The sequence below is a fragment of the Solanum lycopersicum genome, chromosome 1, assembly GCF_036512215.1.
Source record: "Solanum lycopersicum chromosome 1, SLM_r2.1".
Lineage (NCBI taxonomy): Eukaryota > Viridiplantae > Streptophyta > Magnoliopsida > Solanales > Solanaceae > Solanum > Solanum lycopersicum.
In genome coordinates this window covers 91049716-91072114 of record NC_090800.1, presented here as the reverse complement: position 1 = coordinate 91072114, position 22399 = coordinate 91049716, and the positions used below count along the sequence as shown (strand labels likewise).

The 22399-nt window shown below is 33.3% G+C and overlaps 3 protein-coding genes across 7 annotated transcripts; 2 read left to right on the top strand and 1 right to left on the bottom strand.

The window, feature by feature from the left end:
• Window positions 1-7337: 7337 nt before the first annotated feature.
• On the bottom strand, window positions 7338-8090 carry LOC101248724 (LYR motif-containing protein At3g19508). Its single transcript, XM_004230679.5, has 2 exons — window positions 7735-8090; window positions 7338-7640 (listed from the first exon to the last, which is right to left on the bottom strand). Exons 1-2 carry the CDS (start codon window positions 7942-7944, stop codon window positions 7587-7589), a joined length of 264 nt encoding a protein of 87 aa, XP_004230727.1. The 5' UTR covers window positions 7945-8090; the 3' UTR covers window positions 7338-7586.
• Window positions 8091-10095: 2005 nt separating this feature from the next.
• Window positions 10096-12280, top strand: LOC101248432 (uncharacterized). Its single transcript, XM_004230678.5, has one exon. It carries the CDS (start codon window positions 10557-10559, stop codon window positions 12165-12167), a length of 1611 nt encoding a protein of 536 aa, XP_004230726.1. The 5' UTR covers window positions 10096-10556; the 3' UTR covers window positions 12168-12280.
• Window positions 12281-14319: 2039 nt separating this feature from the next.
• Window positions 14320-18261, top strand: LOC101248148 (uncharacterized). Of its 5 annotated transcripts, none has more exons than XR_739205.4 (4): window positions 14320-14627; window positions 15311-15471; window positions 15705-15772; window positions 17972-18261. XR_739205.4 is itself a non-coding variant. In NM_001321716.1 (4 exons), exons 1-3 carry the CDS (start codon window positions 14479-14481, stop codon window positions 15725-15727), a joined length of 291 nt encoding a protein of 96 aa, NP_001308645.1. In that variant the 5' UTR covers window positions 14393-14478; the 3' UTR covers window positions 15728-15772; window positions 17972-18261. The 5 variants fall into 5 exon arrangements, 4 of the variants coding, with proteins under 4 accessions (XP_069151201.1, NP_001308645.1, NP_001308644.1 ...); NM_001321716.1 differs by having other exon boundaries at window positions 14393-14627; window positions 15311-15429; XM_069295100.1 differs by lacking the exon at window positions 15705-15772 and having other exon boundaries at window positions 15311-15433; window positions 17976-18110.
• The last annotated feature ends 4138 nt before the right edge of the window (window positions 18262-22399 follow it).

Genomic DNA, 22399 nt, shown 5'->3' with positions numbered 1-22399 from the left:
CTGGAAATTGGAGCTGAAGTTGTACCCACTTTGGTAACAATCGATCAACACCATCCTTTGTTTCTTCAGCCCAATGATACACCAGGTAGTTCCCTAATTTCGATTAAACTAACAGGCCCTGAGAATTATGCATTATGGAGCAGTTCAATGCGAATTAGTCTGTTAGGTAAAAGCAAGTTAGGATTTGTGGATGGTCGATATCCTAAGGAGAAATTTGATGCTTCTCTTCATGATTTGTGGGAGAAATGTAATGCTATAGTCCTTTCATGGATTATGAATTCTGTTTGTACTGAATTACTTAGTGGAATTGTATATGCTACAAGTGCATATAAGGTGTGGACTGATTTACAAGAACGATTCGACAAGGTTAATGGATCTCGAGTCTTCTTTCTTTATTCACAAATTTCTACTCTTAACCAAGGAATTTCTTCTGTTTCAACCTATTTCTCAAAACTAAGAGAACTATGGGCAGAATTTGATGCATTGATGCCATGTCCTGGATGTAATTGTGCTGAGTCTAGGAAATATGTGGAACACTTTGAGTATCAACGTCTTCTTCAATTTCTGATGGGTTTAAATGAGTCTTACTCACAGTCTATAAATCATATCATGATGATGCTTCCTACTACATCGATTAATAAGGCATATGCCATGATCATTTCTGAGGAAAGTAGAAGATCTCTGGGTTCTTCTTCTTCTTCTTACAGCTCTGAAATTGCTGAGGGGACAGCTTTGTTTAGTGGTAAAAGCAACTCAAGTGTACACACTAACTATCAGGGGAATAATTCCTCTTACAAGGGCAGAAGCAGAAGGAATGATCTCTACTGTGATCATTGTCATCTCACAGGTCACACAAAAGCAGTGTGTTACAAGTTAATTGGATATCCTCCAGATTATAAATTCAAGAAGAAAACAGGATCATATATCAAAGAAAATGAAACTAGTAAGGGCAATCCTAATCCTAGTGATATTGGAAATCATTTTTGGGGGTCAATCTGCCAATTTTGCAGGATCTTCTCCCATGTCTAAAGGTTCTACTGATACATTTGGTGTTATTCCTCAATTTACTGAACAACAATACAAACAGATCTTGACCATGCTTGATTCAGAAAAATCTGAAGCTGATTATGTAGCCTTGACAGCAGGTATGATCTCTCATACTACTACCATTTCAGATGATGTTAAGTGGATAGTGGATTCTGGTGCTTCTAGTCATATGGTGAGTTCTGTTAAGCTGTTATCTCACACTACAATAGTAAACAAGAGTGGTCTAGGCAAAGTTCATTTGCCTACTGGTAATGTAGTTAATATAACTCATACAGGATCATCCTGTCTCTTTCCTGGTCAAGAGATAACCAAGGTCATGCATATTCCTGAGTTCAAATACAATTTGTTGTCTGTTTCTCAACTGACAAAGGAGCTTCAGTGTGCTGTATTATTCTATCCTGATTTTTTGTATTCTCCAGGATCTCTTAAGTGGCAAGGTGAAGGGGATTGGTAAGGAAGAAAATGGCTTGTATGTGTTTCAATCAGGTCATAAGAAAGCATTTACAGCAAATGTTGCTGCAGCTACTAATGCCTGTTCTTCATCACTTAGAATGTCTTCTACAGATTCTGATAGCATGAGTATGAATCTTTGGCACAAAAGGTTGGGTCACACCTCTTCTGTCACTATAAGCAAGCTGTTTGGTCATAATTCTACACATTGGGACAAATGTATCAAGAGTTGTAGTGTGTGTCCTTTAGCAAAACAAACTAGACTGTCTTTTCCATTAAGCACTACTACTTCTGAGTGTTGTTTTCAGTTGGTTCATGGTGATGTTTGGGGTCCTTACAGAGTTCCTACTCATAATGGAAAAAAATACTTTCTTACACTTGTTGATGACTATTCTCGATATACTTGGTTGTTTCTACTACCTTCTAAAGCTGATGTTGTTGTTGTGATTAAGGAATTTTTGCTTATGGTTCAGACTGTTTATTCTTCTGTGGTGAAGTGTCTTAGGACTGATAATGGGTGTGAGTTCTTTAACTCACAAATGAATGGATTGCTAAAGTCTTTTGGGACTGTACATCAAAGTTCTTGCTCTTATACTCCACAACAAAATGGAGTGGTAGAGAGGAAACATAGACACATTTTAGTAGCAAGAGCTATTAGATTTCAGGCTGGTGTACCAGTGAAATTTTGGGGTTATTGTGTGATCACTGCTGTATACATTATTAATAGACTGCCTTCTGCAATTATTCAAGGTAAATCTCCTTTTGAGAGACTTCATGGACACTCACCTTCTCTAGCTCACATGAAAGTATTTGGCTGTTTGGGGTATGTAACTCAGGTAAGAAAGGTGGACAAGTTTTCTCCAAGAGCTATTCCTGCAGCATTTCTTGGTTACTCAGTGTCAAAAAAGGGTTATACTATGTTTGATTTGGAGTCCAAGGTATTTTTGACAAGTAGGGATGTCTTGTTTCAGGAAGACGTTTTTCCTTTCAAGACAACTTCCACTTCTCTTTTTCATTTGTTTTCCTTGAAGGAAGATGAACTGCAGTCATCCTATATAGAGTATAATGCTCCATCATTCAATATTTCTGCTCCTGCTCCTTCCTCTTCTGTTCCTTCTATGGATAGTTCTTCATTGAGTGATGCTTCTGTTTCTGAAACTTCAACACTACAATCTTCAACAGTTCCTGTTACTAGAAAATCTTCCAGGACTACTAAGCCTCGGATGCATGACTATGTCTCCACAAGCAAAGGCAGTGCAAATTGTTGTTATCCAGTATCTGATGTGGTTAGTTATGATCACTTATCACCTGTGTGTAGAGCTGCTTTGGCATCTTATTCTATCATCAAAGAACCTACTTCTTATGCTGAGGCTATTAAAGATCCAAATTGGGTGGCTGCTATGCAATCTGAAATTCAAGCATTACAAGATAATCACACTTGGAGTTTAGTTGAACTACCAGCTGGAAAAAAACCTATTGGGTGTAAATGGGTGTTCAAAGTTAAGTACACATCTTCTGGGGCTGTGGAAAGGTACAAGGCTCGACTTGTAGCTAAAGGTTATAGCCAACAAGAGGGGTTAGATTACACTGAGACCTTCTCTCCAGTTGCTAAGATGGTCACTGTCAGGTCAGTTGTGGCTGTGGCAGCAGCTAAACATTTGGCCTATTTTTCAGATGGATGTTCATAATGTATTTCTTCAAGGGGATTTAGTGGAGGAAGTGTATTTGGAGGTTCCCTCTGGTTTTGCTAGCCAGGAGGGGAAACATGTTGTCTACAAATTACATAAGTCTCTTTATGGACTCAAACAGGCACCTAGGCAATGGAACAAGAAACTCACTGATGCATTGATACAACTTGGCTTCTCACAAAGTCATTTTGACTATTCCTTATTCACCAAGACAGTTCAAGGAGAGTTGGTAGTTGTGTTGGTTTATGTGGATGATTTGCTGGTAACAGGAAGCAGTACAGATCTGATTCTACAAACAAGGAATGACTTGAAGCTAACGTTCAAAATGAAAGATCTTGGAGAATTGAAGTTCTTTCTTGGAATTGAATTTGTGAGATCACAAAAGGGAATAGTGATGAGCCAAAGGAAGTATGCATTGGAACTAATTAGTGAGTTGGGATTGAGTGGCACTAAACCAGTTAACACACCTTTGGAGACAAATTTGAAACTTACATCAGTTGACTATGATGATTTTATAATTAAGGAAGCAGGTTCTACAAGTGAAGATATATTACTTGTTGATCCTACTCAATATCAAAGACTAGTAGGAAAGTTATTATATCTTACTATGACTAGAATTGACATTGCATATGTAGTGCAAGTGCTAAGTGAATTCATGCACAATCCCAAACAATCTCACATGAATGCTGCCTTAAGAGTAGTGAAATATATAAAAAATGCTCCAGGTCTTGGCCTTCTAATGCCAAAATTTGCAGCATATTGTGATTCTGACTGGGGTGGTTGTTTACAGACTAGAAGGTCTGTCACAGGATACTTAGTGAAGTTTGGCAATGCTATAGTGTCTTGGAAGTCAAAGAAGCAAGAAACAGTAGCTAGAAGCTCTGCTGAAGCAGAGTTTAGAAGCATGGCTTCTGTTGTAGCTGAAGTAACTTGGTTGATTGGTTTGTACAAAGAGATGGGAATCAATATTGAGGTTCCAATCTGTCTCTATTGTGATAGCAAAGCTGCTATTCAGATTGCAGCAAATTCCATTTTTCATGAAAGAACTAAGCACATTGACATTGATTGTCATTTTGTGAGAGACAAGATTATACAAGGTGTTATCAAAACTCATTATGTTTCTACTAAGGAACAGCAGGCAGATCTATTAACGAAAAGTCTTGGCAGGCAACAACATGAACACTTAATGACCAAACTGTGCTTGAAGGATGTATTCAAAGCATCAGTTTGAGGGAGGATGTTAAATAAAGAGATATTTTCCATTAGTTAGTTAGTTGTATCTTGTTAGTTATATTGTTAGAAAGGTAGTTAGAGTTTGTTAAATGTTGTTAATGAAGTGTATAAATACAGTATGTACAGGTTGTTGAATACAAGTTAGAAATACACAAAACATTATATTTCCTCTCCTCTCTTCTCTTCTCTTTTCTTCTCTCATCTTGAAGGTTCTCACATGGTGAAGATCAAGGATCTTAACAATGTGGCACTCAACCATTGGTTGTAATTTAAATATTTTTAATAATTTTAAACCCACCCATTTAAACTAAACCCACCCATTTAAACTAAACCCACCCATTACCCACCCATTGTTAGTGCCCCACGAGTCGTCTGAGGAAACCACTGTGGGAGGCTACCGTGTACCTATAGGTACAATGTTGCTTGTGAATTTGTGGGCTATACACAACGATCCTAAGCTTTGGGATGAACCAAGAAAGTCTAAACCAGAAAGATTTGAAGGACTAGAAGGTGTTAGAGATGGGTACAAAATGATGCCTTTTGGTTCTGGAAGGAGGAGTTGTCCTAGAGAAGGATTGGTTGTTCGGATGATTGCATTGTAATTGGGATGTATTATTTAGTGCTTTGATTGGCAACGGATTGGCGATGAATTGGTTGATATGACTTAAGGAACTGGACTCACCTTGCCTAAAGCTCAACTCTTGGTGGCTACATGTAGCCCACGAACCGTAATGTTTAATCTTCTTTCTCAGATATGAACACAATTCGTCTCAAACCACATGACCAAACTAGTATATTATTCATATTGGTCATCTATGTTATTGTATTCTAAAAATGATATGAGCTAAAATTCAGAGTGAGTATTATATGTTAAAATGGGTGGGTAATGGGTGGGTTTAGTTAAAATGGGTGGGTAATGGGTGGGTTTAGTTAAAATTGGTGGGTAATGGGTGGGTTTAAAATTATTTTAAATAATTATATTACAACCAATGGTTGAGTGCCATGTCATTAAACATTATTATTTAATTATTTTTAATTTTGGTCTGTTAATGAAGGGGTAAATTTGGACCCAAAGGTGGATGGGAAGGGTATTTGGGGGCCAATAGGTGGATGAGGGGTGATTGTGTACCATTTTCAATACTTCGAGGGTATTTTAGGCCCTTTTCCGTTAATAAAATAAATTACATCGAAGTAACGGAAATAAAGCCACCTGTTCTTCCTGAAGAGAGACAGAGAGAGAGAGAGAGAGAGGAGGGAGGGGATGTAAGAGAATGTTGTTCATGTACAAGATGAGAGGAAGGGGGAGGGGGAGGGTTGAAACTAATCTAAGTCTCATAGATCTAAATTCTACACAGGACAATAACTAATGAGTAGAATACAAATGGCATCACCTATAAAGTAGAAATCAAGGTGCCTAGGATTGACAAAAACATGGATTGAGCCTAATAAACCAATGCATATTTGCATCTTGACAAGTGAACTTTCATTGTAAGCTCTATGCACTATTTTGATCAGCACAGTTGACAAGTGACTTACGAAGAACTAGCAAATAAAGTTTGTTCCTTCCTCAGTTTTCTGCTATCATCCCCGACTTATTCAAGGGAAACACTGCTAAATTTCTGTAGGAACAGGACCAGAACAACTTAAACTCTTGTTTGGTTTTCAAAATAAGCATCTATCTATTAAGAAGTGAGAAAAGAAAGAAATGAGGACACTTCCTATAAGATCACATTGGCCTGTAATGGAATGTGCCTAATATAGTAAACATTTCAACTGTCACTGATTCATGAACCTGAAGAAAATTAGGGTGCTTTGTTTGATATATCATACAGAAGAAACTACAATCTACGAAGTTAATTCTACCAGCTGCTGAATAGCTCTAACAAAGTAGAACTTAATGTGATATTGATCTGGCACTTTACATCTCTGTAAAGCTAAACACAATCGGATCTAGGAATGATAGATATGTGGAAAATCAGCAGTTTGAAGTTATATTACAAAAGATTTCAAATAAAACTAGAATTCACACACTTAAGCCCTAATTAAAGCAAAATAATTTTGTCATTTCATTGTCCAACATAGAACTTCTCTCCATACTGAAGGAAGCTTCAACTTTGTTGTTAGATACAAAAATATGACCCACAAAAGGCCAAAGAGAAACCTGGGCAGAGCAAAGAACATGGCTGCTCTTATGTTCTTTAGTGTATGCACACTTCATGCAAAAACCAATTATTCTTAAATTGGAACCAGATGGTAACACTCCCCTAGCAAGATTCATGTGCAAACCATATGTGAGAACTATCTCAAAACACAAAGCATTCAGCAACGCCCTAACAATACTTAGAGACACAATAATGTAAGGTGATTATTATGCCAAGAGTTGTCTTCACATTTTAATTGCTTAACCTCTTAAAGTCTTACTAAGCTACCTTTTCAGGATCAGTAACTCTTCAGGACTAAAACTGACTATACAACTGAAGTCTCTTCAACATGGGTACATCACCATATTGATACAACAGTGTAGGTCCCCATCATCTAAGCAAATATACTGCAAGACTCTTAAGAGACACTGACACCTCATAGAAACTGGAGATCATACCAACCAAACTATCATCGCAATGCATCTCGCTATTAAGAAAGACGATTGGCTTCAAAAAGTTTGGTAAAACAGTAATCGTGTTGGGTTTCATATATGTGCAAAAGAAGAAATGAGTCTTCAAGCATTTGTCCACCCATTTCCTGTCAAAGTACTTGTCCATCACATCTGAAAGTTTGACTTGACCTCATTTATATCATAGTTGGATCTTGGACTTAGAGCTTTCTAAAATAAAAAAGGCAACTTACCTAATTTTTCATGATTCATGAATTGTGTATTGAACATTTATTAGCAGAACATAACTTTTCTCAAAAGTTACAATCTAAAAGGAAAAGCTTAGGTCTTTATATTAGAATGTTGTTCAACCTCCGTAATTTACTTTCTGGTATCCGATAGTGAATTTCTGGCATCCTAATAACAGACACCCAAAATTATGAAGTATCAGAAACTGTATACCAAGTGTCTATTGCAGAATATCCCAATTCAAAGTAGAAGCAAGAAAAATAAAGAGCAACAAACGAACAAATCTCTTTGTGAACTAATAACAAACAGTTGGTAGACAAGACGAACCATCAGTCAGCGCAAATATTTTTCAAGCGATCCGCCGCAGATTGGTCTACTGAATACTGAAAAACAACAATAAATCGCAATTACTCAATTCAATTCAAAAAGTTCTACTGAATTGTACAATAACTAGAACACAAGTTCCTCTATAGATACCTTTTTGAGGACCCAGAGGGAATGATTGTAAGTTCGTTGAAGGAGTTCTTGGAGAGCATTTGGATCATTTGAGTCGATTTCTCTGTAGTTGACGAAGTTTTCTCGGGCGTATTTTGCGTAGTAAGGCCTCGAGTCCTTCGGTAGTCGCCTCACCAGCCTTAGCACTTCCCTGTAAGCACCTATAGCTTTCTGCATTTCTTGAAGAATCATTTAGCACCGATCGTCTTCCCCTGTTCTGCAAACGATCTAATCCGCAGAAATATACTTTTCCGAGTCCTGATTCGTGTGAAGCCTTGTGGGTCGGGTCCAGAATTGGTGCCGGATTATTGTTGAACCATTGACGTAATGCTACATTAAAATAAAAATGGTAAAACTTATGAATATTTATTTAACCAAATAATTTGTGAGAATAAAGTAAAATCTATCAATCTAGTTGAACTCCTAAGAATTTACCAAAATAGGTAAAAATAGAATAATATTTATATTAAAATTTTGTCCCGACAGACATATGTTGTGAAACTGGAATTTTTCGTTCGTATGAATGCGTAGCATTAGTCATTAGATTATTATAGTTATAATATTTTAATATTGACGATATTTAAGCAGTGACAACTTATACTATCTGTGCAGAGTCTCATGAACGAGAGCCAAAAACCCCACAGGGTACTGAGCCTAATGTATTTTTCGGTGGGCAAGGTATGCTATTGGAAATTTTTGATATCATGGTATTCAATTTTTAAAATATCATAATGTTATTATGTCAAATTAATTTGAATATTAAAATTTGATTTTTGTTTTTTACGGTATGATTAAATTATAATTTATTTAATTTTGACTAATATATATTTGTGTGATAGATTATTACGACTTTGACAATTAAAAAAAGGAAAAAAGATAAATATATATTTAAACTATCGTAAATGGTATGCAAATATTCTCCATCTTACTTTTGAGACATTGGCCCCTGTCATAAAAAAACTAAAGCATTTATACCCTCTATACTAACGGACATACAAGTACAATCTTATCCACCGATTCGATATTCATTAAATATCGAATAGACGGATAAAATTGTGTTATATGTCCCTATTTAGTCTTCCGTTAGAGCGAAGACATATATGCACTAAATTTTGGATAGCGGGAACACCAATATTCAAAAGTATGATGAAGGATATTTTTATACTATTTATGATAGTTCAAAATGATATATTGTCCTTTTCCCCATTAAAAAAAACACATTATACATGTAGTAATATATATGCAAAATAAAGTATTACAAACACCTCCTTTTGTTAATCAATTATAATTCAAAATACACTTTAATCACAATAGATAGTCATAATTTTAATTTTTAAATATTTGTTATGCTAATACTGGGTTGCATATTTATTTTTTATTAATATATATATATATATATATACTTCAATATAATATTTTATACTTTGATATATTATATCAAAATACCAAATATCATATAAAATACTAAAAAAATTAAAATATGATACCATATCAAATACCATAATGTCAAAATCATGATATTCAAAATTTGCTATAATATAGTCTTTCCATATTATACCATACCATGCCCACCCTTGTCATCTAGCTCACTCTAATTTGGTTAGCTACGCCTACTATTAGGATATGGCTCTATTTCGTTTTAATTTTTTAAAGTTCTTATTTTCTTATTAATTAAAATGAAAGACACGTTTTCTTACTAATTAAAATAGAAAAGAGATCGTTTTAAAAAATAAAGCCGTGAAAATCTACCGTTTATTAATGACATTGATACCTAGAAATTAAATACTAACAAGTCTAATTCACGAGAGTCCATCAGCAGGGTCTCAATTTCGTTTTTAGGAATTGAGCGTGGAATATTGTATGCCGTTAAAGCCAGTTGCATGTATATTTGTGATAGGCGGCAGATTCTAAATTTTCATATAAAGTGTTTGAAAAAAAATATATAATGAGTGAAATTTGAGCTTATTGATATTCCTAAATGACTAAAATAATTTATATTTTTGTATTTAGAGGGTTGAAAATCACTATTACAAAAACAGTTTTTAGCAACAACAAATATATATACATATTAAGAAAAATAATGATGAAACTTTGTGTTAATCACCTCTAACAGCAATTAAATTGGTATCATTGATTACTTTTATTAAAGATTATTTTTAATGTAGTGCTAGCTAATCAATAAATGTACATAATTTTTTTTAAAAAGTAATATTATATACCGTGTAATTTTTTTTATGAAAAAAATTTAGATAAATACTCTTCTGCCTCACGATGAACTCCCCAATTCATGATATTGACTTATATATCATTATCGTCTTGTACAATATTAAAAAGATGTAGTTAGTAAATTTGTGTTGCCCTCGTCGAAACCCATGTCTCCATTTTGTCATTGAAACATGAAAGGTTGCTAACTCTCCACACACTCACTAACTGCTCATAGAAATTTGGCATATTTGCATGCATGACTTCGACGTCCCTCCTATTTACACCACATAAGTCTCTATCCCAATTAACTAATAGTACCCTAAGAAAAAACAATATTTGTATGTTTCCTCAATAATTCACTTCTCTCCAAATACAAATCAAAATAGAAAAATATTTACCATAAAAAATCTTTTAAACATATATGGAACATTTAATGCAATACATTATAGCCACTATTTCTTTCGGACAAAATTACCTCCATGTTGGCCACTCTCTATTCACTCATTCACTTTATAAATACTTTCACTTAGCTCCCACACTATAATCTTATACTTCAAAAAATAAAAAAAATTAAGACATAACAAAATCAAACACAAATTATGGATGTTTGGTCATGGATATGTGAACTTGTTGACACAGAAAAATGGAGTATTGAGAATGATGATTCCTTTCTCATTTACAATCTTGCTACTTCCATAACCAATTCCAATCAATCAATTCGATTCAAAGCTGAGAAAAAACTTAACCCTAATAACACAGAGACAAATTCTTCATTGGTTTTCTCTATATGTTTGTTGGGTTTTCATGACACCTCTCAAGAAGAGGTGACCATCTGGGTTTCTGACACGTGTCCTCTTTCTCCGGACAAGCCATTCTTGCCACTTGTTCTACAACTTCTTCAAGAAATCATTTCACGTGCACCAACTGCGCATGATAGCGCTTGCTCACGTTCCCACTTCCAGAAGCTTCAACCCGACCCGGTTTCATGGATCCTAGATTCCCACTCACCAGAATCATTCTCAAGCTTCTTCGATCTCATCTTCCTCACGCGACTTTTCTGGATGTTTACCTTCGACGCGCCTCCGGCGGTGGGGTCTCTATACTTCCACTCGCTGCTAGCTCCGAACCTTGAAGCCTTCTCGTGCAAGCACGCGCCTGTCCTGCGAACTTTCTTCATAACAGTAGGGACTGACGTGGAGCTTTGTTTCATGCGCACGTTTGGGTACATGTTAGCAAAATGGTTGATTTTAAGAGAAGTTGGCGGCGTGGGATTAAAGTCGTTAACGCCGTTAGCATCTCATTATTTAGGATTTTCATATGCCACGGAGGCTCACGGGTTATGGATATTAAAAGGATACGCGCCTGTGAAGGCAATGAAACCCACGCGCATGAATATTGACAAATTTCAATTTCCTGTAATTAAATCGAAAGAGATTGCACTTAAATATACACTGGCCCATCAACAGCTTGAGGCTGTGATACAGTTCGAATATACAGTTGGATTCTATGATGGGTTTATCCAAGTGAGGGCCCGTTTGGATAACATACGTCTTTGTGTAGCAAGATTGGGCTTTAACAAAAATGAGGATGAAGAAGATTCTTATTTGCTAGAGAAGCATTTTCCATCTAGGATTCGAGTTTGGGTTGGGCCAGAAATTGGTGCTAATTATGTTGGCGGGTTAAGTTTGGGCCGGTCCACTAACAACGTCGAACGCGAATTCGAAATGCAAAAAGTCTTAAAGGGCAATTTCGGAAACTCAAAACAATCACAAGTGAAGACAAGGGCAAAAATGGCAACAAAATCAAAGATGAAAAATTGGAGGTGGGACCTAGAAGCGGAAGGGAACGCAGCTGTATACGAATCAATATTATACGACCACGTGTCAGGGTGTGAAATCGCCACGTGGAAGCCGGTTAATGGAGATGATAAGAATAATCAACTTATGAACAATTTTAGAGGAAGATATTTTGGAGGGAATAGGGCATTTAGTAAGAAGGGTGGTTTGGTATTTGCTGGGGATGAATGTGGTGAAGAAGTAGGATGGAGATTGAGCAAAGAAATGGAAGGAAGTGTGTTGAAATGGAGAGTAGGGGGTCAAGTATGGTTAAGTTATTGGCCAAATAATGTCAAAAGTTCATATTATGAGACTAGGCTCGTGGAATGGTGTGATGAGGTAGATTTGCCTTTGATTCCTGGGAAAATATTTTAGGAATAGTAATATATAAGTACCTACTACTTCATGTAATACTAATATATCGTTTAAGCTTGTGTACATTATGTATATTTTTGGGAGTAGTAATAATATATGTAAGTGACTTAAAACTCTCTATTTCTTGTAATACTAATATGTTGTATAAGCTTGTGTATATTATGTATGTTTGTGAAAGTTAAAGCTATTCTATTTTGATGAAGGGTGTGCAACTTCTATTTTTTTTATTTTTGGGGTATGTGTTTATTAAAAATAACGCTTGTCCAATTAATAGTCATAGTATGAGAGTCAATTCAACCAAATATGTCCACAAAAATTCAATATTATTATGAAGGTCATTTTGGGTGGACATTAGGGCAAGGAGAAAGAATATGGATTGAGAACGTCAATTTGATAAAAATTGTTAATCTAACCGTAAAAAATTGGACAAGTTACCTATTTGACAAGTCAATTAAAAATAATTACAATTGTTTGTTAAATAATTATATCATTTTATTATATAATAAATATATATATTTATTTATTATTATTTTCATGGACGGCTATTGCCTATTTATTTTAATTTTAAAAAAATATTAAATTCTCTTCATAAAAAAATTGGTATAAAACAAATTAGAAGTTTAATTTTTTCTTTTTCTATATATATATATATATATATTGTCTTTTCTTTTTATAGTGTTAGGAGAGAAAAAGTTTAGCCGCATCGGGTGTTTAAGTTTTTGGCTAAAATTATCTTTCAACTATGACTCAAATCTGATGTACATCCTTCTATTATTTAAAGTGAGCAAAAAAATCTTTATACTATCCACAAAAAAAACAAAAATCATCTTTCAGCCTATTTTGTTGAGAAACTAATTGAACAAATAAAAAAAAATATTTTTTTTAATTTGCTCATGTCTTAGCTACATTGAGAAGATCAATGTTACATAAAAAGAATAAGAATATGAATAAAAAAAATATTTTATTCTAATAATATAAATTTTGTGTGTTATTAGTTCTTTTTTGCATAATCAAGTAAATTAACTTGTAACATTTTAAAATATTTATATAGTACGATCTAATGGTTTAAAAGATTGTGCAAAAAAAAATCATTTTAAAAATATTATCTGAAACTATTTAGAGATTCTCTTTAATAAAAAAAAATATATAGTATGTATATACTATATAGACAATGCAATTTACATTAATACAGTGTATAAAAATAGTGATAATTTAGTGAAATTATGTAGGCATTTTGTTGTGAAAACTGAATAATAATTATTTTATTTGATATTTTTGAAAATGGAGTTGTATTTGAACAAATTTTTTATAAATAATATTTAGCATTTGAACATATTTTGTCTGAATATTTAAATCCTCAATTTCTAAAAAAAAAAACAACCTACTTGACTAGCTTAATCGTGTGTAAATATATTCATTCGACTTGACACGTTTTTTGTGGATAACTTGAGTTTCTTAAAAAAAAATAGACAGAAGTATAAATCTTGCAACTTTTTAAATAAGTAAATTTTTTTTTCACTTTCATATTACAAGTATGTACTTTTGATTTAGGTCATAGTTGATGGATGATTTTAGCCAAATACTTTCGAGTGTTTACACCTCATTAATGCAATTTCCATTATTATGTGATTTAATGCAGTAAATACATGTTAATTAATTAAGATTAAGGTAAATAAATTATAAATTTAAACACATGGTATACATATATTGAATTGATGTAAATATTCGTTGCGGTAAGTTTTACTCGTGTTACGAGTTATGTTTACAACTTCAAACATTTTCTCTTAAATACATGAATTAAAACTTGAGCCATAGTTGTTTGATTTTGATCATTACAACATGACATTCGTACATTTTGTGATTTTTCCTAAAGCTTCAACTAAAGCGGATTAATTTTCACTATCACCACGTGATATTGATATATTTTTGAACTCTAATAAAACAAAAATTGAATTCATGTTTTTATAGAATTATTGTATCAAATGTTTTCAAAGGTGCTTTTGAGACAAGTTTCGAAGTGAGACGTTTGGCGTACCAAAAAATACACTAAGACAGAGAATTAAAGATGTAGATTTTAAATCCAAACGTAAGAAGTACCAAACATGACTCAAGTTTGGAAAACAAATATTCACCATGTGGAGAAACGGGGACTAGTTATGCAAATTAAATAATTAATAGTACTCCCTGGTTTCATTTGGGCGACTACACGTTCATTTTCGTGGTCAAGCGCAGCACCATAACATAACCCTAAACCCTAATCTAAACCCAACAATTTGCTGTGTTTGGAAGAAATCAACAGAATTCAGCAGCTATGGCTTGGCGTGGTTCCGTCACCAGATCACTCACTTCCGTCGCTAGAGCTTCCACTTCCCGTTCATCTCCGACCGTTAACCGCGTTCGCACTCCTCCGATCTCCGGCACTCGTTCCAACACGCGCCGCTTCTCATTCACCAGTCCCAGGTCTTCTATCTAACTTCTTTTTCAAACTGATTGCGTATTGGAACGGAATGTATATCAATAGAGAGGACTAAATGTATAAAATTTAACTAGCAGACTCCAACTAGTTTGGGATTGAAGCGTATTGACTGTTGTTATTGAATGGTGAGATAAAACTAAAATTAGATGGGCGAATTACAGTGGAATGAACGTGGAATATTTGTACTTATCCACTGCAGCTAGCTAGTTTGTGATTGAGGCGTATTAATTCTTGTCATTGAATTGTGAGATAAAAACTAAAATTAGATGGGTGAATTACAGTATAATGAGCGTGGAAGATTCGTACTGATCCACTACAGCTAGTTTGTGATTGAGGCTTGTTAATTACTGTTATTGAACGATGAAACTAAACTAGAATTATATGGCCGAAATATAGTATACTGGATGTGGAAGATCCGTACTGATCCCCTGCAGCTAGTTTGTGATTGAGGCATATCAACTGTTGTTATTAAATGTGAAGTTAAACTAGAATTAGATAGCTGAAATATAGCAGAATGGATGTGGGAGATTCACACTGATGACCAGTGCAGCTAGTTTATGATTGAGGCGTTTTTTTAAGAATCAATATTGAGTATTGCTTTTCCCAATCAAAAAAAGAATTTCTCATATTTGTTTCCTCACAACTTTTTATTATTATATCTGGTTAGGACATTGGGAGCTTTGGGGTGTACTCAGTCATTTTTGCCTCTGCATAATGTGGTGGCTGGAACTCGATTGACTTCTCACTTGACAGTTAATGTGCGGGCTTGCTGCGAGCTGTATCATGGTACCTTCCAACGTTCTTGTCAGGATCGCTAGTAGTTTCTTTGTGAGTCTTGTTCCGTTTTAGGATAGAAGAATAAGATGATTTTGTTCGGAAAGAAGTTTTAGACTTTGTTTACATGATTGTCTTCTGCATCTGGAATTGCTCTTTTCAGCATGCTTTTTGTGCATAGAGAGAATGTTGTTTGCTTTTTCATTGGTGAACTTGAGGGGTGTTCTAGTTAAATATTGTTTTTATTTGTTGATGTTGGTTGATAAAAAGGAATTGGGGATTTATAGGGAGGAATGGAAAAGATGGGTGATGTCAGCAGCACTTCCAAACCTCCAGTGGGACATTTTGCAGCATTGTAGGTTTCTTATATTCCACCTTCTTTTTTATGGTATTTGATTGATAATATAATACATCTTAAGTTAGCAATCCTGCATTCTTGATGAATATAAATGCGCATTGAGTGGGAAAAATCACAGATCTTCAGAGTTTGAGTGGTGTTATATGAAATAGACAGTCATTTGATTTGTGGGAACTATTCATATGTTTATTCGTCTTGCAGTTCTCTTTGTTTTACTCTTCTTTCTTATTCTAAACCTTCTCATACCTGTTTTCTACATGGTAAAATTTAATCTGTATGATCAAAGCTGTTTCGTCAATTTAAGCCTAGCGTAATGATTGGTGTTTAAGGCACTAATAGGTTCTAGCCAATTTTTGTCTTTCTGCTCTAGTATTACTACACCGGAGTAAATTGGAAGTTCTTTCCAGAATATACCTATTCATTTTGTAGTTTTGGATAGTTACCTCATAGTTTAAGACAGTTTCTTCTTTTTACAACCTATAGATCTGTAAGTAGTTCAGTCAAATTGTATGTTGCTGTAGTATTGTTCAAGAGGTGATCTGTAAATGGGAGACCTCAGTGCAAATGTTTTCCATGGACCAGTGGCATAGCGTAGTGGATTTATCAAGAGCTAATCTAATTGGTAATCGATTGGCATAACAATCTGACAGACATTAGTATCATGGAAGCAGTCTAAAGGGAATTAAGATTCAAAACACTCAGATATGTTGAGAGGGACAATAATTCACTGCTGGGGGGACTACTCTCTTATAGATTGACAAGTTGGAAGATGATCTTTATCACGTAATAAATTTCCTATCTTTGAGAAGTTTCTTTAGCGCCCACACGGGGATGTGTGGATTCAAATTCAATAAGACAATATAGGAAGATCGGGTGCAACTCTATGGTCTAGCTATTTATTTGTTACAGACAAACAAGTAAAATCAGCCATATGTTTAGCCAATAAAATGTAACTAAACATTTAGGTGAGGGAGATGCCGGGGTATTGGTTGGCAGGTTGTGAGATGGTTCACAATAGGGGTTTGAAAAAAGAACAGATGGTCAAGATTCTTGTATTTTACTAATAATCTCTAATAGATACCTTATATGAGCTTTAAAGCACCAAATAGTAAGATTTGGAAATTCCTGATGTTTCTTGCTTATTGCTACCAAACACTTGTATACAACAGGAGGCACCAATGTACAATTACAACAAATGGTGAAAAGTCTCTCCTTCCCAATTGATGTTGTTGTGGTGAAAAGTGTGTACATAGACATGATTACATGAAGATGAAGCTTTGTTAGCCTACCTAATCCCATCCTGTGAAATTATCTTATTGGGTTTAAGAGGGATTGTAAGGTAAGACAAAAGATGTAATATATTTTTAGATCAGTTAGCATCTTAGTTCTCTTCTTGAAATTAAGCATGCAGATGCTTAGGATGGCCCTAAAACTTGTAAACTTGGGATTGGATATCGGTTCACTTTGAGTGTAATACAAAGACACATTACTTCAAATGAACTTGAATAGAACAAGTTATAATTTAGAAGCGAAAGCCAAAGATCACAGGAATTCATTTTACTTCATAATATTTATAGAATTAATAACTCGACGAGAGAAAAACAGAAGTAACAAAACTCTATTTGGTGGAACTGGAGAAGGAATTAATTTGTGGGACCGAAATTAAAATTTTAGGACTTAAGAAATTCTCTTCATTCCCTGTTTTTAGACAAGTGGGAACTCTTTCGTACAAAACCTAAACAAGCAGACCTCTTTGTAATTCTGAAACATCATCATCTATTGAGCCTGCAGTCCACATTTTCCCTGTCATTGCGTGGACTGCAGACCAAATTCAATCATCTTTTCTCTAATCAGCTTTCTCCTTCTGGTCATTTGCCTGGTAGAAATTTAGTTTAATTTAGTACTAGAATCACTCAAATCCACTCAGAGTGCAGCAGTATAATGTAATATACTTGTGATCCAGATTTACAGATGCATAGTTACCTCGCTTTATAGTTTTGAGTGCCATGTAGTGTGCTTCATTCAACTAGATTTCTTTGTCAAAGAGTACCAGCACGTTTCCACGTGTTTTTGATGGTGGACCTAAATTGCATTAGTTGCCTTTGAAACCTGGCAGTCTGGCACTATTAAAGTTGCTTTAATAGTTCTATAACTTGCATTGACTAACACAGATACCACATGATTTGTATCTAACAGGTACTTGAACACAATTAATGGAACAGCACAAAGTTGCTTGAGGTTTATGGTAGTCTTGGCGGGTTGATGCATCTCTGACAATCTGTTTTGGATGCAGAAAATAATAACTGTAATCTTTGTTTTTTCACATTCTAAAGATAAACTAGAAAATCTGTTTCCGACAGTATCATAGAGATTAAATTTATTTCAGTTAAGTGTTCATTTATATGCTTGGCCCATCTTATGTAAGCCATTTAAGATGCTTATTAAACATCCTTTCTTCCGCAATCTAGTATGATGTTAGAGTCAAATTTTACCAGTATGGTTGATTTAAATTGAACAGGTGTTATGCTGTCTATTGTGCACATACTTAAGTAGCAAGCCTGCCTTACTGTGGCCATTTTTATTGTCAGTGCGGTCTTGCTAGAAGGCGTCTAATTTTGTCAAACTGTTCTGAGCTGCAAGTAGTGTTTATTAAGTGTAAAAAGTGGTAACCTGTAAAATGAAAGAGGTGGTCTATGATTCTGGATACTTTGTTATTGAATAATTATGGACCGTCTTTAACTTTGTGAAAATTAATACTGAACAATGTGGAAGCAGTACTATATTTTACTTGTTTAATACCAACATGTCTATTCCTGAACTACTCCTTAAAGTACGTAAACCTTAATAATGAATACATACCACAGACGATTGAATATTCTTTTTATTTTTTTATTATTTTTAATCTTTGATTGAAGGTATTAAGTTCGAATTATGGAGTGAAAAAACGTCTTACCGATCTACCTATTTTGGAACGTTTCAGATAGGATCAAATTTTAAAAACAAAATACATGTAGATATTCTTCCGTTCATTTTAACTTTGGAAAAGGATCTAAATACATTTTATCTATTGAAAATGGTATAAAATTACCCTCCATTCATCTATTGGCTCCAAAATATCTTCTTACCCATCTATTGGCTCCAAAATGCCCCTGTCATCCACCCATGAGTTTAAAATTGACCACTTATTTAACAATTTTAAGTTCTAATTATTTAAATATTTTTTAAATACATGGCACTCAAATATTTATTATAATTTAACTTACTAATATAATTTATAAATAAATTCACTACCCACTCAATACTAATTAATAAACCCGCCCCGTTACTAATGCAACAATAGTAAAGTTATTGCCAATGAATATTTCTAAAAGTTTGAAGCGAAAATATCTATTGAAGTACATTATCATACATTCAAGTCCCTAATCAAAACATATTATAACTCAAGTGTCTAAATAAAATTACCGATAAACATAAAAGTTTGACTATGTTCATCTTAATTATTCATTTTTCTCAATTTTGTTTTGGTATTTTTTTTATAAAAATAATATATTAAAGTTTAAATATTTAAAATAAATCATAAATATCTATGCAATTATATTTTAAAAAGGCATGAATTAATTCGAGATGCACGACTTTTTTTTATCTTTAATCGTAAATTTCAAATTCAACCTTGAAAGAGAATTCTATTGAAAGTGTCCTCCTAAATATGCGGCTCAACCTAAATTAAATTGTGGCTTCAATTCGAACTCGAATAATTTCATCATATTTTAGTAGTATTTAGGGCGATTTTGATATTAGAATTGGTTTATTAATTGGATGAGATTTGATTGTTAATGAGTGGATAGTGAATTAGTTTGTGAATAATATTAATAAATTAAATTATAATCAATAGTTGAATGTCAAATATTTAAAAAAAATATTTAAACAGTTTAAATTAAAACCGTTGGATAAGCAGTGAATTTCGAATTCAAAGGTGGATGAGAAATGTATTTTGAAGTCAATAGGTAAATGATAAGGACATTTTGAAGCCAACAGACGAATGAAAGGTAATTTTATACCATTTCCAATATTTCAAAAATATTTTAAGCCCTTTTTCGTTTTAACTTATCCACAATAAAAATTACACTTACGTTATAATAAAACTATTCTGTGTTTTTTTTACCAAGGTAAATAAATACAAACTAAAATCATTTTTATTATAATGAACAAGGAAAACAGATAAGATTTGATAAATACTTGCAAGTTGCAACATAAATAGACCAACAAAGGACGGCAAGTCTTTCAGTTCTTTCTTTTTCTTTTTACGAAAAGACGGAATAAAAGGCTTTCCGACATCTTCAAATTCATCTTGATATTTTATTCAGGGAATCTGATGTGACCGCTAAAATTCCGCCAAATGCATAATTCCACAAATTTCAATCTTCTGCACTAAAATTAATCCCATGACTTTCTCTTTTTAATCAAATATTAGTTGAACATTTTACTCAAAATAGTTATTACATAATTCATATATCCTTATTTACTTATTGATATTTTCTCATTAAATATCTCTATTTACTTGTTTATTTTATAAATTAAGAAAAGACAACTTTTTTCTCTTTTTATACCCTCATTTAAACTTTTCTAAAATTTCAAAATTTTAGTGCATTCTTTTTGAAACCATATTTAATAAGGATAAGATTATAACTTCACTATGTTAATTGTTTTTATCTTAATATGTACGCTTTTTCTAACGTGGACAACTTAACAGGGACAAAGGGAGTATAACTCAATCAAGAAATCATTGATTAAAATTTTCCTACATTACTTTTATAATTAGTTTTTTTAAAGTGTTCATATTTATTTGTAAAATTCAAAAAAAAATATTTTAAAAATGAATTAAAAATATTATCTTCTTATTTATAATTTCTTAATATGCGTGTAAAAATAAAAACAATCGACCGAGGGAATACTCACCATTCAGAGACACTTAACTTAGCTTTTTTTTAATTATTATTTAAATCAAACAAAAAAATGTTAAGCCGCAAGTACTGAAGTATTCAAACCAGTCCATTACTAAAGTTCAGCAAATAGAAATAAATTACCCATATTTACAACGGAAACTTATATAAATATACTATAATAAAAAAATATTTATCATTTATAATAATAATTTTTTTTTACTTGACTACATTTAATACATTATAATGCAAGTTTAATACATACTACAAAGATAAATTTATTGATCAAATATAATACAAGTTTAATTGATAGATAATACATTTATCACACGTTTTAATAAACTTATAATACAATGTGACAATTTCTTACCAAACAAACATAATATATTTCAAAAAACAATTATAACTCAAATATATTGCAAACATAATTCACTTTTAATACATATTTATCACAATATTGTTATAAATGATAATAAATAAAAAAATATCGCTAAAATCAATAATTATTTTTAAAAATGAATTTATTCATGTAATTTTTCCTATTTGCAGATACTAAAATATAATTTGTGCCCAACAAGCTAATTATTACTTGCGCTGAATGGAAAAAAACTATTTCCTCAGATCTATTTTAGTGTTTTTGTAACCCCTCATGACAAAGAATGGTCGAAAAGATGTCCTTACTAAAATAAAAGATTAAGTGAACAAAAAAGTATTTTGGCATTTTCCCTAAAGGTGGTCCTCATGATGCCCCTATGAGCTTACCCATGATATGATACCCTCTTTCTCTAAAGTATGCTAGCTAGTCTCATGCAAGTCATTAAGTACTTCATTGATCTTTACCATAGTTGACCTTGCACTTGCTCCACTTTAATGAATAACAAAAAGATTCTCCCCGACATGAATTGTGATGAAATGATTGAAATTCTCTATCGTTTCAAAGCCTTAACATTCGAGCTTTGAATACGGAAAAAAATTATATTGGAAGCCGTCGCCCCAAGAAATGACTCTTGTAATGCAAGAATCTAATTAATCGAGGTTCAATACAGATACCAAATATCAAGTGAAAAAATAAAAAAAGAAAAGAATAATAAAAGATCTCCAAGTTACATAGGTACATTCAACCAATCAAGACGAACATCTATCGTTTTCATTATCTCATTCTCTCCGTCCGTCCAATAATCAACAACACCGCCTACATCCTTTTGCCACTTAGAAAGGCACCATTTTGGCTCCCAATAGGCCAAGCTCCAATACTAAAAATTCTCCTCATTTTAAATAGGGCCTCCACTAGAAAGGAGTGTCATAATCCAAGAACTTTTTTTTTTTTTAATTGGAGGGTTCATCTAGTTCTTTTTGAGAAACCATAGTTCAGAGAAAAGGTTCTTTGAGATATAGGAAAGGACATATAGATTGACTAGTCTCATCATCATCGTTATCCTCTTCAATATGCCTTATCTCATTGATTCTTAAAATTAGGTCAGCAGACCTATTGCTTTCTTTTGTACCTATATCAAGGAATAAACCTAACTGGTACTTTGGACCACATGTAAGCTTGTAAAGTTGGATTGCACCACTTTGGTGTACATGTAACAGATTAAACTAGGTCAAATAAGTTTTTTCATAGTACTAGGTCTAAGGACCACTTAGTTACCAATGACCTACCTTTTTTGCTAATGATGTACAG